At 55.1% G+C, this 15,886-nt stretch overlaps 1 protein-coding gene across 5 annotated transcripts in view; it reads left to right on the top strand.

The window, feature by feature from the left end:
* ssh (Protein phosphatase Slingshot) overlaps positions 1-15,886 on the top strand; it is a 264,185-nt gene that overhangs the window by 200,641 nt on the left and 47,658 nt on the right. For all 5 annotated transcript variants that reach the window (XM_077655066.1, XM_077655064.1, XM_077655063.1 and 2 more), the window contains 2 exons: positions 9,332-9,513; positions 14,436-14,501. In XM_077655066.1, coding sequence (XP_077511192.1) covers positions 9,332-9,513; positions 14,436-14,501 — 248 coding nt within the window. The remainder of the gene's footprint in view (positions 1-9,331; positions 9,514-14,435; positions 14,502-15,886) is intronic.

Below are 15,886 nucleotides of genomic sequence, written 5' to 3'. Positions count from 1 at the left end.
GAGAGCGAGCCCCCATCTGTCCCTCTTAATTATTACCCCGCGTACAGCAGTGCGGCGGTATGCACCAGAGCAGAGGAGGCGAAATCTTAGCGGATGTACTGCTCCGTTATTGACAAGGTGCTTGTGCCTGCGTCACTTGTTTGCCAATGTAACTGTCCCCCAGCGCAAGAACTACCTGTAAGCCGGCACCTGCTTTAAAATACCGTTTCGTTTCCTCCATGGAGCACCGCACGAGCGCTCCGACAAGCCTGCTCGCCGCTGTATACACGCCTGATGCCGAGCTGGGAATTGGTGCTAATGCGTCAGGTTCCCCATATTCAGTCTTTTTTTTTCCTTTTACTTGGATGGCAGTGTTAGCATGTACAGTACTCACGGATTGAAATAGGACATTCGGAGCGCTAGCCTTGCAGTGCCACGCAGGCATGTGGTAAACCACAGGCCGGCTCATTGGCTACTGGAAGGAACAATTCTGCTTTGTAGATGTTCTCCCTCTCGCGCCATACCACAATGCACCACCTTGGTTCCATGAGCGTCTACGGGCGGCGCTCCATGAAGCGACGGCCACGCGCTCCGAATGTCCTATTTCAATCCGTGAGTACTGTACATCTGTAGCCGTATAGTATAAACCCGTATACGCGTCACGCTCCGTATACTCTCCCGTCGCTGTGATCATCAGCAACTAGTCATTTAGCTATTCGGAGTGGCGAGCAGTGCCTTGGCAGCGGCCGTTCCTTAGGGAGGTCGCAGAGTCTCCGATTAGGGTGCTGACCTGAGCGACGTGACGGCTGGTCGTCAGCAGGTTCCATTCACGCTCTGTTCGCGCGCCAATTCTCACCCGGGCGAATGTGCCAGGTGTCCTCCGTCTGCGCGGTTCGCTCCGAGCTCTGACCCACATGGCCCTCCGCCATGTCTCGACATTCCAGTACGCAGGGCCCTCCTCCGTTCACGTCCTTCGTTCCACCTTCTCTTCCCTCTCTGGCGTCTGTCGAAGCGGATGTCTCTGTCGCGCTCTGTCGCGAGCCAGGAAGCGCTCCCCTGCCTCCCGACGCGCGTCGCCAATCTGCTCTCGGGTCTCCCCCCGTTGACGGACGTGCATGTGCCGTGCAGGGGACCCGCCGTCGGACGAGGTATCCTTGGCCCCGTTTGCCCTTCCAGGTCGTGTTTGGCTGCCTCGCTCTGTACACACGCGGCCGGGGGAGCGTCGCTCGCGGTGCTCTGTCCGCGACGAAAGCTTGCGTGCGTTAGCGATTTTCGCCGCCGCCGAAACGCTCGCGAAGCTTGCTTTCCGGGCGTCGCGGGCGCTGCGTACAAAGTTCCCCGGACTTTCCGACGTCGGGGACCCCCGCAGTTGCCGGCAGGGCCGCTCTATTAGGCTGTCCGACTGCGATAACGGTGGAGATAACGAGGCAGCTGCCCGCGCGTGACGAGCGCGAGGCGAGGCAGCGTGTTCAATTGAGCCGTAACGAAGCGCGCGTGTGCCTGGACGCAGTCCGGAGTCGGTTGAAAGCGAGGTTGCTGCCCAAGCTGGGATGCGCGCATGCAGTTCTCCCCGCCTCGTGTCGCTGGCGTGCAGCAGCGGGCGTGTGTCGAAACGCAGTGTTTACGGAAGGACGCGAAACGAGGCCGGGGGGCGTACACGCGAACACAGGTAGCCGCCGCGCCTACAGCACTGCGATGGGGCGCAGTGCTCCGCCTGGGTGGGCTAATTACTCTCGATTACCTCCCCCTTCGGGGACGTCGGCCTGGCCGCCGGTGCTCGCGGAACGCCGGCCATTCTTTAGGCATCGCCTGTTCGAGTACCGAGTATTCGCCGCCTTCCGATCGACACGGAGCACCGTGACAGCACTTCCCTTGCAAAACTTTCTTTGAGCAATATACGCATAGACAGTCCATAGACCTATGTCTGTCAAGTCTCTCTACCGACAAACCCTAGAGAAGTCTATAGGCAATGCAAATCCTGTACACAGTCTGTAGATTTATGGCCATACACTTTTAGTAGACTTCTGTCTATAGACTATGGATAGACAAAATAATTGTCTATAGGAAGGCAGTAGAGCCTATAAGTCTATAAACTATCTACAGACCATTTTGTAAGGGTTGCTCTTGTTCGTCCCAAGCACTGCAGTTGAGATGAAGTGTCGTCAATCAGTGCAACGGCCACCTCTTTGTCGTGCTCTGAACCGCTGTAGGTCGGGGCTTCGCAAAACGGTCCCTTTGAATCCGTGTTCTAAATTCGGTTCCGCTTATCCATTGGTTTCACGCTTACATCGCTCGTGGTCGTCTGTATTCTTTATATACAATGCTGTCAGAGACGGCTGGGCCTGTTTAGGAAGCGAAAGTGTACAGCCGCGTGCAAGTCGCTCGCAAGCACCTCGCGTGCAGTCCGCAGAGGCTGCAGGGAAGAGAAAAGGGCCCGTGCTCTCCAAACCCCCGCCCTGCCTCCGGCGGCGGCCATCTGGCAAAGGTCTACGTGGCCGCGCAGCATGGCGTGCGCGCCTCCCGCATCTTTCGCAAACGGGGCGCGTGTGTTTGTGGCGGCGTCCGCGACTCGGAAACAAGTGCGCCGTCTCCACGGACGCATGAAGGGGCGAGGTGGTGGGGGAGGGACGTTTACGCAAACGAAAGCCGCCCCGCGCAGCTGCGCCTATTTGGAGTCCCGTGGTTTGGCCCGCCAGCACGTTGGCAGCGGGGCAAACGTCGCGGACTCGTGCGGCTGGGAACAGGCTGAATACCAGTGCTCCTTTACAGTCCTCTGCCCAGCTGGTCCCTGGTGTGGGGAGAGAACGTACAGGAGCTTATCCTTAACTCCTTCCGTACCTGCGAGCAGGTGTTTGCGGATGCCAGCAGTTGCCTCCCAGTACCCGAATGGCGGCACCCTTGGAGCTCATTGCAATCGGCATAACTGTATCCTCTACATTAATTAACTATGGGACCAGTCTTGATAAAGCAGTTGTGCTGAAACAGTCAGAACATTCCAACTATGACAGAACAACGTTGTCAGCTTAATGAGACTGCGCCTGCAGGAGACGTTGGAAAGCGACATATGCAGTGCTCGAGGCAGCGGGTATTTGTTAAAAGGCTCCTGTTAGGCTCGACGCCTACCGCAGGGTTGCCTGCGCACCGAAAATGAGAGGCTTCCTCGGGCCAGTCTTGCTACAATGGCAGAGCGTCAACAATGAACGTCTTCCCCTCGGCTACGGCTGATCAGCAGAGGACGCGGTGGCGAGACTTGCAGAAAGGGCACAACCTGGACGGCGCTGGACATAGATGCCGCGTGCCACGACGCAGCGAAACACGGTGGCAAGCCATCTGCACATGTCGGCGGCAAGTGCGCAGTGGCGAGACGTCAGTTTGGTAACCTTCGTATGCCGACCGGGGGGCGCGGGTCAAGTTTCAAGCGCCGATCCGGTGCTTAACCTCTGACCCCATTGGTAGGGATTGTAAGCGAATGGTATTTAACCATGTAGGTTGTAAGGATAAGGATCGCGCTTTCGGGTTCGGAAGTTGATGTGAAGCATTCAGTTTCAACCTGTAACCCTAAGCCGGTCTGGGAAGCTTCTTCTATGCGCCAAAAGATAGGAGGAACCGTTTTAGGAGTATAACTGCCGCTTTACCTTTTGCAAAACAGCTTGCATGTCTGAAGACGGACAACTTCCATTCATTTGTCGTCAATCGAAGTGAACCGATCTTGCGGCTCTCGGGGCCTGTTTTTAATATTTGTTTCATTAGTTTTGCAAGACATATTCACGTACGTGGTGGGGACTAATCGACTGTTCACTGCGTGCTAATAAAATTCCTCCCCTGTGCACTACCTGTACAGCTCTGGCGTGGCATTGTTGAACTGTTCGTCGATCTCCGGCGGGCAGCCAGTCAAGCGAGCGTTCTCTTTCAGGCCGCGCCCCTAGTAATCGCATTATGCGTGTAATGCAGGCCTCGTGCACATGCCTCCCTCGGCTCGCCTTGCACACAGGTGCGGCGACTGCGGGTGATAGAGTGCGCGGAGGTTTCTCGCCCGATCAGGGGGGTAGTTGCAACAAAGTTTGCGCTCCATATACTCCCTTCCCCGCACCCCTGCTCGTGAGCCTCTTTTGTATCTTTTTTGTCCGTCTGTGTATGTGTCTGTTCAGGGCACCTCGAAAGAGATAAACGCGTATGCGGCGTGAGATTTCGTGGGCGGGTGAGAACACGCCTGGATTAACCGCTAACGCTGCCGCCTTGCGTGGGGAGGGCGAATACAATCCCGACCCGCTTTCTCCGTTCGCGGAGGTGGGGAACACCTGTGGGCGCGGCCCCCGTTGAAGTGAGCGCCGGTGATCGCCAAAGAACGTCGGGACTCGTTCGGTGGCGATCGAGACGCAGAGCGTGTGGGCGAGCCGGGGCTGACGAACCTGCTGCCGTCGCACGACGGAATAGCGCAAGCACCGCCTGGCTCGCATTTCTTCCTGTTAACGTCTTTGTCGCGTGCTTTTGCGTCACTCGTGTGTAGGCCGGCAGCGGGCCGAAGTAGGCAGGTTCTGCTGCAGTTGGCGCCAACGTGTAAAAATCGCCGCTAGTATACACGTGGACCGACTGCTCGCGCTTCTAAACCGAAAATCGCGGAATCCGTCGGATCCGTACTGTCGCGTATAAGTTACAAAAGCATCGTCGCCTGACGTCCTACCCCGCCATCTCCCCGTTATCCTATTTCCGAACCTATATTGACCTACTTTACGCAAGGTGGACCTTGGGCTCCGGAATGAAAGCAGTTCTACGTATGCTCTCGAGTTGGGTGGTTCATGTCGTGTCTGAGTCGGTTCGACAGAAACGCAAATGTAATGTCCAAACATCCATCGGGCCGGGTCCAGCATTCCTGTTTGTGACATCGCCCGTTCCAAACTTCTCATACGCACTGTAGGCTGTTCAGTTCCCGCTGTTTATTATTTTTGTTTTCTGTTCAAGTTGTATCGGAGAAACAACGTCTATTAAATGTTGTTTGCGTGCTGCGAAAGTTGGCGTTGAACTTCAAAATCAGAGTCTACGTCGATGTACTCGGCGATACACACTTCAGCTTTCCTGATTGCTTGATTGTTATGTAATGATGCTTTGTTTGTGGCATTTACAAAAGCTTGCATGCCTGTTTTACTGGTATGTGTTCGGCGTCGCGCGGTAGCATCTAGTCTCTCTGGCACGCGTTTATTCAAGTGGCCCGTAAAACCTCGCATTGAAGGTAGTGAACGTGACCCTGGTGGATTTCGCCACGTGATTGACGACAGTCAATTAAACGAGAAACACAGGCTGTGTTGCGGTTCCACGTGCGGACGTGCCAATGGACGCGCACGTTTGGACGCGTGAATGGAAGAAGCGCGCGATAATAATTTCGGTGTCTAAGAAACGAGAGAGTCTCGTACACGTTGTTGGTGGTCCGGAACTGTCGCCGTTTAGTGGCAGTTCCACCCGTGGAATCAGCGAAGATGACGACCTTATAAACAGGCCGGTTGCGTTTTCGATTGAAATTATGACAGCGCCAAGGTGGCGTATATTGACAGAGGCGTCAACCCTGAGCCCTTTGGACACTTGTGACGAGAATTGCTTGAGATCAGATCGATGGCGTATATGCGTTCTTTCACTGGACGTGAAATCCCCTCTCTGGCACAGGAAGTGTCGTAAGGAAGTGGAGCACGGTTATACAATAAGTGTGCACTGTCACGCAACACTGTGCGGTTAAGCGAACTTACTGCGCCCATTCGTCAAGCTTCAAAGCCCCGTACTTGCGGCTCCGAATTCCCCAAAACCAGGACGCACTGTCTGCGGTGGCGGAAGCCGGCTCCGCTCACTTTCGACGCGTCCCGCATAGCTGCTTTTCAATGCGTCGGCTCCGTATGCTCTCGCTGTAGTCTAGGGTTATTCATTGCTCTGCTGTCTCCGATAGCTTTGTGCCGTGGGGCGTGTGTAGAGCCCGCACGTTGTTCTCAACTGCGTCGGTGAATCGTCGAAGGTCACGCAATGGCCAAAGCCGTTCTGATGCGGGCCCGTGAAATGTGGAGCGAGTGGACGGGAGGAAACTCACCGAGAAAGGAGCTGCGCGGAACATAAATGGGACGGGAGGGGAACAGAACAGGCGCTGTTCCCTTCCTAACGATGCTACGGCCGACTCGGCCAACTGCGTGCCCCCTTGACAGGAAACTTGGTTGTTGTGCTGGCGAACGCTGCTATCCCTTGAACATGTGCACGCGTTACTGCAGCGGGGCGCTGCAGTAACGCGAGCTCTGTTGACCGAGGGGCTTTCCGCTCTGTCAAGACGTCCGCCAGGAAATAATTTCTCCTCCCTCTCCCCGCGCAAAGAGGAAACCCGCGGGACAGACGAACGTTCTGCCCTCCGCCCTTTAGATTCTTCAGTTCCCTTCGGCGCGTTTCCCGCCCTGCATGCATGCGCGCGCTGTTTGCGCAGTCAAGCGCGTATACGTGTGTGTCTGTGTGTGTGTGTGTACAAGTAAGTGTACGGGCTCCCGCCTCGTTTGAGCATGCGCGAAAAGATTGTGCTCTAACAGCCGCACGCCAGTGCGTATTCGGGCCGTTTGGCGCGCCTATGGCTGCTGCGATGACCGATGTATTCGCGGCGGTGTTGCGTGCGAGTACTGCCGTTCTGTAGTTTAAATAATTGGTATCATTCTTCGCGCTCACATTTCCTGTAGCGCAGCCAGCTGTGAACGAACGGTCGACTTAGTAGCGTGCCTGGAGTTTATCCCTGACGTGGTGCGTCATCCGGAAGCGTTTGCTGCGTGCAGCTTTCTCCTTGGGAGTCATTTTTCATGGAAACATTTTCCTCCTCGAGGTTATAGTTTGCGGTTGCGGCATATGTGTACGCTTACCGGTATTCTGATAGTTTTCCTTCTATATCACTGTCCACTCTCCTAAGAATCGTCTATCTTCGTTTTTTTTTTTCATGACAACTTTCAAACGGTTTGTTTTGCTCGCCGCCTGGCATTCGTGAACGCCTCTCCACTACTGCCATCTCATCTTGAGACCTTGTTGCGTGTCAAGCGGACTGCCAAATTACGTCACGATTACCACTGAGGATTTGGGATGTGCGCGATGTTTACGCCGCGGCCTTGCGTTGCTGACGCTAGTATTGCGCTACATCAGCGCCACGGGTGGCGACAGTTTGAATAGTGGAGATTCTCCAGACTACAGATTCGAACATAGTAGTTGAAGCTGCTAAATTGCAGAAAATAGGACTCGAAAAGGCTCCTTTTTCTGCGTTTTGAGGATTTCTGTTTTGTGTCCGTCCAGCCATAGTGTGTGCTGTAAAATAGATGGTCGCGCCTACCCGACGCATAGCATGCACCACACGCTGAGCCCTGAGGCTGTGATGCGCCACCATGTTGCGCATCATGCCTTTTTCACGTTCCAGCCGCCGCGGTGGCTCAGGGGTTATGGCGCTCGGCTGCTGACCCGAAACAGACGGGTTCGATCCCGGCCGCGGCGGTTCGCATTCCGGTGGAGATGAAATGCTAGAGGCTCGTGTATACTGCGCGGTATCAGAGAACGTTAAAGAACCCCAGTTGGTCGAAGTTATCCGGAGCCCTCTACTATGGCGTCCCTCATAGCCCGAGTCGCTCTGGGACGTTAACACCGTCAAGCCGAAATCAAACGTTTTTCATATGAATTTTTGCGGGTATGCTGTAGAATGTGCTCTCACCTGACAGTTCATGTTAGAAAACGAGCAAATGACGGGGTGTTATTTTGAGTGTCGTAAGAATGGGCCATTCTCGTGCATGACAGGATGCTAATTTTCAATTCCCCTAAGGATACCGAGAGATCGGAGGAAGCACAGACGCGGGCCATTTCGGAGCCCACTGCGCTTGTTTGATGCACTGGAGACGGAAACCGGTTCGCTGAGTGCTCTAATCGCTTTAATATATGCGCCCGTTAGTTTAAAATGAGCGCGTTAAGCCTAAACTACCGGGAAAGTAATTTCTGGCCTCTGGAGAAACAGTCGGCGCGGTCTGTCCCCACGGCTTCCAGGAAGTCGAGGGAGAGAGAATATTCTCGGTGTGTGCGCATAGGTTTGCTTGCGTGTAAGCGCGTTCGGGTTCGCCCAGCTGAGTCCGCCGCTTTGGACGCGGAAACGGGCCGTTGGCGTGGGTCGGAGCGAACCCGTGCTTAGTTCCGGTACGATGCGCCTTTTTCGGGGACCGCAGATGGACACAGAAAAGGGAGGAAAGAAGAAAATAAGTTCGGAGACGGGCAGTTTCCGCGTTAACCGCGAAAATTTTACCGCGGCATGGTTTCTGCGCGCGCTCTGCGAACCGTTTCGACCGTCTCTTTCTTTACTCCCCCGCACACTGCCCCCTTTTTTTTCTCCCCGTTGCCGTAGTCGGCGCGGAATTGCCTGGCTGCGCGAGAAAGGAGAATTGTGTCGTCGTAAGAGCTGTACCCGAGTTTTAAAACTATAAGCCTCCCCCCCTCTAAACGGACTCGGGGAAGCGAAGCGCCTGAGTGAATTTCCTCGCTAAAAGCGAATTGCCACACTGCCCTGGCCTGCGCTGTCGTACACCGTGCGGGAAGCATCGAACCGGTCGCTTTTGTCCTCTCCTCGGCGGTTTCGACCGCATGCGTGTTTACCGGGACGTCCTTCGTTCCTTGGTCGGTAACCGCGGCGGCTGCTAATTGCTTCGCTTGGACGGGACAGGCGAGCCGGTGGAAGGTTTTCCTTTCGATGATTCGAGAGCTGTGATTTGGGTACGGCTGGAATCAGTGCGCCTCCATGTTCAAGCGCAGATGCGCGTCCACGGGGAAGTGAAACCGATAAATCTGCTTAATCATTCGTCCTGAGCTCTCTAAATAGTGTCGCCGCCGGCGTATAGTTGTCGTGGCAGGAAAATTCCACATGCACCTGATGGTGACCGATTGAAATCCCATCAGTGGTGGGCCTGTGATTGGCCATGTGGGGAAGGCGGAATGGGTTGGCGCAGCTGTCGCTCTTGACTCGACCCCGTAGTGGGCGGCAAGTTTGCAGGTGTCTTTTTTGTTTGTTTAACATCAGTACCGACCCGCGGCGACATTTTGTGCGTACACGTGCGTTTCTCCTTTGGAGCGATTTTAACGTCCAATGACCGTTCGTGGTGCGAACTTGTATACAGCCCGTCCTGCGCGATCGCCCGTACTCACTCCAGAGCGCATTTCGATTGACTGCCGCACTAATGAGCACACCGTGTACGGAGTCCAGAGACCCGCGCGACGCACTCAGGCTGCATGCTGAACTGAAAGTTGTGTCGTGTGGAAGTAATGCTTCTTTTTTTCCCTCGCTCTCTGTGTGTATGCGCATTGATATCTGCCCGCGTGTGTGCAGGCGGTGAAGCTGGAGAGCGCCCACCCGACCGGCCGCACGCGCTACCTGGTGGTGGTGTCGCGGACCAACGCGGTGGGCGCCGAGGAGGCCTGCCTGCTGGGCATCGACTGCAACCACAGCACCACCATCGGCCTGGTCATCCCCGTCTGGGCGGACGCCCGCATCACCCTCGACGGGGACGGGTATGCGTCTCATTGCCCCCTCCTGCCCGGTGCTGGCTTCGATGCCAACCAGTCTGGCGTTGGGTGCTCACAGCGTACGCTGGCTAGCCAGAGCAAGTGACGCGTATCGCTAACGCCTGATGGCGCTGTCTCCATTCACGTATGGCCCGCACTTCACACGGGGCTCGTGCAGTATGTGTTCACAGTGAAGGAACGCGAGAAGTGGCTAAGCCGGCTCTTAAGCAGGAGCGCGGCATCAGGCTCCTCCTCTACGTCTCACTGTTCTCGCTTCGCGGTGAAACCCGCTTCTGTCTGCGCTAAGTGCCGGTTTTCAACCATTTCTCGTGTTCCCTTGTGAAGATGATACATACGTGTATGAGAGATATGAAAGGATCGTGGGTCCAAAAATAAAACTTGGAACGCCGTGGTTTTTGTTCATCCCTGAAGTATAATAAAGGTTGATTGCATGCTGACAAAGAAATCTTTCATACTGCTTCCACTAGTGCCCATATGTCAAGTGAGACGAATCCATTGTTCGGCTACCTAAGAACTGCCGACGTTGCTCAAAACGGCGCGGTTGCCGATGATCTGGATCTGCACATTTCCATGTCTTAACACACAGCTGCTTAATATGCCCATTATTCAGAATTGCAGCCATTCTGTTGTAGACCGCACTGGAGCGCCGTAAATCGAGGCAGCAGATTTAATCGGGCTTTTAAAATTACTAGGAGCTCCGCTTTGGTGTGAGTCTGGCCTTGATCGACATCAACGTTGGAAGGTTTAGCGTTTCGTATTTTACCTTTTTTTTTAGTGCCTGCACATTCCGCCTCAGACACGACATGTGTCTCCTTTATCCCCTCCCTCGCGGTACGCTCCGGGTGCTTGCCGTTACTTTCCTCATAACCGCCCGACATATTATGGGTGCCTGAAACGATGGTTATACAATTTTAAATCGTCGAGGCCCCTCAGTGCTCGCGCCGTTAAGACATACGCATAAGGCATTAATGCAGAAGGCCGATCGGATCCGGGCATTCGTTCTTCCTTTGGCAGCGCAGAATAGTTTCGCTCTTGCGTGCAGTTGGGTACAACTAGGTTTCCGTTGCCGCCTGTCCGAGAGTGCAGAGCGGGGTCGTTGGCCTCGTCTTCCCTTTCCCTTTGCACTCCGCTTATGCGCACGTCCGACGCGTGTACACAAACACGGGAGTCCGAAGCGCGCTCATCCATATCCGCGTCTCTCGTTTTGGAAGCTCTCTGCGGGTCGTGGGCCTTTCCTTTATCCCCGGCCATCGGTTCACTCCCCCGGGGGCCCCACTGGCGCCGATAACATGCGCCGTTTACGTCTAGCGGCGTCGCTTTTTGGGACGAGCCCGGCTGTGTATCCCAAACAGAGGGCGCAACCCGAGGACCTCACCCCATCCGAGCATCCCGCGAGAGGCTATTTGTGGTGGGGGTGCGGGGTCTGCGGGGGTTGTCGCTCGTAACCATATAAGCGCGCTGCGGATCGCGCGGTCACCAGTGGCCGATCGTCGCGGCACCGTGCGGCGCACTCGTTCCGACTGTTGTCGACGTCACAAGTGATGCGTCCTGAAGGCGAGGCTTTACATACTCAGGTCCACATTGGAGAAGTACTAATAAATGCCTGCAATATGTGCCAGCTAATCTTTCAGTGTTGTGGCGGATTTTTAAAAGCGGAAGCTTTTACGACTTCCCTCCGTAGCTTCTTCGCCGCGAGTTTGACCTTGAACCGAGGAGAAAGCACGTGACAGTTATGACGTCACTCAGCCGCCGCCGCCGAAACCAACCAGGTAATCTATAAACGTTGGCCGAAACCGAGCGCTCGCCTCTGCCTAGTCACGTGACAGCCATGACGTCACTCAACCGCATCTACGCCGGATCCTTGTGCTCGCTCTGTCTAGACAACCTCCGCTGCCTTTCAGCCGGTGCCAACGGATTGCAACAGCTCTCGGCAACTTAACGGCAGCAGTCGTCATGGATGGTCCCGTGAACTGTCTGCCTCTCAGAGGTTGCGAAGACGACAGGCCGAATCCGATCATCCAGTGGACGTACCTCGCCGAGAGGCTGCCGCACAGGGACGAAGAGAGTAACCGAAGCGAAAGCTTTTATGTTAAGCCTGGTAAACCTTGTCTAAACGTCAGTCATTACCGCCAAGCAACAACCAAGTCAAGCCAAACTTTACCAGGCTTAACTTTCAAGCTTTCGCTTTGATTACTTAGGTTTAGCCGGGTTAAACCTTCCTCATTTTTTCTTTTCTTTTATGTGGCGTCGCAAAACCTTTTCAAGTGTGAATCTGTATCGTCGACCGGAATACGTCTATGTCTTTGGCGTTGTGGCGAAGTCGGCGCTGGGATGCAGCTTGCCCCCTTTCTCTCTCTCCCTCTCTGTATGGAGGCGAAAGGGGAAAGGCCCTATTGTCAACCTCCCTCCAACAGCGGGCGGCCGGAGTTGCGCTCAAAGGCGAGGACGCTCGAAACGAGCAGCTAATTGCTTCGGCGCGCCACTGTATACAGATCAGCTGCCCCGGTGCGGCTTGCGCGACAATGCTTGTTTTTGCGGAACTTCGCCGCGGGGGAGAAAGTGTTGTGCCGCGTAAGCGTGTTTTTTTTTTTTTCTGTTCTGAAAGGCATGGGTAGCTGCGTAGTGTGGAGGTCGAACACGTGGCTAAGTACACCCTCTACAATGGTGCTCAGGGTGACGCAATGTGGAGGCGGCAGTCGTCGAGGGGCTCTGTTGGCTTACGCCATAGCGTCGGCTGTTTTGCGGTACCACCGCCGTCGGGTGGATGGGATTTACGGTGCAAGCGGTCGCGATGCGTAACCTCCGATGGCCAGTCGGCTCCAGCTGGCCACGCGAAGTTGTTTCCTGGGCCACAGTGCAACCACCGCTTGATGCAGTGAGCGCATTTGCACATTCACTCGGCACAGCGCAACGTGCCAAATCTGAGGTCGACCTCAGCACGCAGCCTTCGGAAGGATGCCGTGATGTGCGTCCGCCAGATTTCGCAAAAAAATCCTTACCAATCGAGGGAGCCAGTTGCAGGGCCCGTAGAATGTCGCCGCCGTCCAGCGAATTCCGCGATCCCGTAGCGCGATCCGCGATGCCCCGCGCGTCCCGTCCGTCTCGTCGGCGCGTGCCCTCGGCGGGTGGCGGGCCGTCGCTCCCCGTCATTTGCGCCCGCGGCCGCCGCGAAGCGGTTCGTAACGCGCGGACGTGTCACAACACGCGCTCTCACTCGCGCTACCTGCCGGGTTCGTCCCCGTCGATTGTACGCGCCCCAGTCCCCTGTTTCCGCTGTGTCGGTTGCAGTGTAGCGATGTTATGGGCGACGCGGTCTTCGCGACCGGGCTGCCGCGTCCGGCGTAGTTCGCTGGCGTCGTTCTGACGCGCGCCTTTGCGGCGGAGACGTTGCGGCGCCTCGTGTCCCGGCCCGTCCCATCGTCGTGCCGCTTCGGAGGGCGTCTTGGATGAACGCCACTCCATGGCTGCTCACGGTAAAGCGTGGCCGCGACTCGCGGTGGCAAAAGTTCGCCTCAACTGTCTCGTCTCACCGTTGTGTGTTGTGTCGCGTGTGCAGGTGTGGCCCGGCACAAAATAACTTGTTCTTTAGCTTTTCAGCTTTCACTCTGTCCCTGGGCGGATTGTAAAGGCGAATACATTTCTTCTTTTTTTTTAATGAACGTCCTGAATTAACATCGCACTACGTGGCACGTTCCGCTGGGCACAAGGACTAACTGTTAGTTTTCAGGGAAGCTTATATGGAAAGTATGCCCATGTTGTCAACGTGAAGACTTGCTACTCGGAGCTCGGCAATTTGCTCAACTAGGTGTAATGGTTAAGGTCAGTGGCGTCAGTCGTATTCCATCAGCCTTATCTGCTTTAGTGGCAACGTGGCATTCAACCCATCTAATCAATCCCTCTAATCTTGGCGTAGCTGCTGGACGCGTTCACGGCTTTTCAATATTCAAGCCTTAACTACGTTGCGCACCCCTCTGTAGCAGTTCGTCGGCATGTTATTTCCGGGCGACTGCGAAGTGTGTTTTCGGGCCCTGTAGTACTCCCAAGCGATTCCCGAGTACAGAGGGGCACACCTACTCGTTACAAACCTGTCACTGTCACTCACACTATTTCGGGCGCAATTAGCTAAGACCGTATCCCAGATGCGGGTGCGTCGATCGTCCTAAAAACAAGCAAAAAAAAAAGAAGGGAGGGGCCCACTCCGGGGGAGTGCAGTACTAGTAGAAACATCTATTGGTAATTCATTATAAAGTCGAAGTCTTCTGCTGTGGGTGCTGTCCTTATTTCAGGACACCAATGGTCATGGCAATCATGGCAAGCAACGCGTATAATAAAATTCCGCCCGCCTCTTAAGCTTACCCATAGCAGAGTCACCAAAACTGTATTTTATAGGGGTACGTTTAACGTCCCAAAGCGATTTAGGCCTTGAGGGACGTCGTAGTGAAGGGCTCAGCACCATTTCGACAGCCTGGGGTTCTTTAGCGTGTACTGACATGGCACTGTGCAGTCCTCTATCATTTCGCCTCTATCCCGTCTTTCCCGAGCCTTTAGGGGCAGCAGCCGACTGCCACAACCACTGAGTCACCGCGGCTGCTCGAAAACCCACAGCATCTCTTAGACGCATACATGGTTGTGCTGTCGCGCAATTGTCTTTGGGTATTAGGGACGTCGAGTACTGCATGCCTCACACGTCCCCCGAGGGGAGTTCATCCCAGGTCTTTTCTGGCACCCTTTCTGTGCTCTTCCTTCATTGTCCCACATAGTCGATTATTATCAGTTGCTTCTTTTTTTTGTTTCTTGAGTGACTGACGCGACAACCTTGCGCTTTGCTCTCGTCGCGAGGCGAGTGCTCGTTGTCCATAAACGCGGCCTCGTCGTCTGATCGTCGTTTCTTCTTTTCATCGTTGCAGGGGATTCAGCGTGACGTCCAGCCACGGGCATTACATTTTCAAGCCGGTCTCCGTGCAGGCCATGTGGTGAGTACAGTAGTGCAGCGACCTCCCTTGCCTCCTCGCCAGCGCTCGTCTGTTGTGGGGGGCACGCGTTGCTGCGGCTTCGCGAAGGGCAGCGACACGGACTGACTGACGATACTACGGGGAGCTGCCACCGAAATGAAAACAAAGGAAAACGCACGCGCGACGTCTGTGTTGCTGTTGTGTCTCCCGGTGTTTTGCCGCGCTACGTTACTAGGTATTGAGGTCGTTGAAACAAAAAATGCGCAGGGAGAAATGACGCAGCTATGTCAAGACACTGTGCGCGCACTCATCGGTTGACACACAAGTTCGGCTTCATCTACAGTAGTAGCTTTTGTGGAGTCCGAAGGCGTATAGTTGAGACTTCGAGATCCGCGGCATTGATGTAACGAATGCCTGCTGCTCTGTCACGCTGCCACGAACTGTGGCCTAGTGCTTTTTTTTTCTTTTTTCTACGCGCGGTAGAGCGTTTTGATTTCGCCTGTCTTGATGCCTATGAGAAAGTTCCTGAGGAGGACAACTGTAACGGCGGTTGCTACTTAGCTTCTTTTTTCCACATCCCCTTCGTTCGCAGCGAAGACACCGTGACAGTTTTCCCGATTTGCACGGACGCTGCCAGTTCCGCCCCCTGTCGTACATAAGCGGCCGCCTGATCTGTGAACATAGTACGCTCAAGTGTTCTTGGGAAGTCCTAGACACGGACGGCATCGAAATGGGAGATGTGAAGTGACCTTGTGCAGAGCAGCCACGCAGAACCTGTGCCCGCGGTCCTGTCCCGCCCTCGCGAATTCCTTTCTCCCGTCCCTATTGTGCCTCTAATTAATAACACACGGGAGACAGCGCCACGCTGCAGCGGCGGCGGCCGACGGTTGTTTGTGTGGCCCTGAGGCGATTGTCCCGCTCCTGGCGGAACGGAGTTGCGGCCGCCTCTGTCCTTCGCCGATGCGTCAACCCGTGCGCCGGAAACAGTCCCGCGCGTATTGTGCACGCCTCTTCCAACTTCCGCTGAGAACGGGCGCTGTCTGCGTCGGTCGGGGTCGCGGACTGGCTGGAGTGGTTCCAGAACCAATCCAGCTTTTCTTTTGTGAGACAAGATCGAACGGTATGAGTATTTGCATTTGTCAAGAGAAAGGCCGTCAGATGGTAGAACAGGCCCCGCTGCCCTATCTCCGATACTCTGCATTCACGAAATAAAGGTTGCTGCTACTGGCAACCTACGTACTTTTGCGATTGCTGCAGGAGCGGTTTAAAGTCTGGCACGCTTGACCGCTGATGATTTGCCGAAAGAAATTCCGGGGGGGGGGGGGACACGCTGAAGAGGTGGATGAGTTAAAATTAAAAATTGAACGGATTGGCTCCTCTATTGATACTGGCGCGCACACTGCTCT

This window comes from Amblyomma americanum, chromosome 2 (assembly GCF_052857255.1).
Source record: "Amblyomma americanum isolate KBUSLIRL-KWMA chromosome 2, ASM5285725v1, whole genome shotgun sequence".
NCBI lineage: Eukaryota > Metazoa > Arthropoda > Arachnida > Ixodida > Ixodidae > Amblyomma > Amblyomma americanum.
Note: the sequence above shows the minus strand (reverse complement) of the source record. Positions and strands in the feature narration are given on the sequence as shown.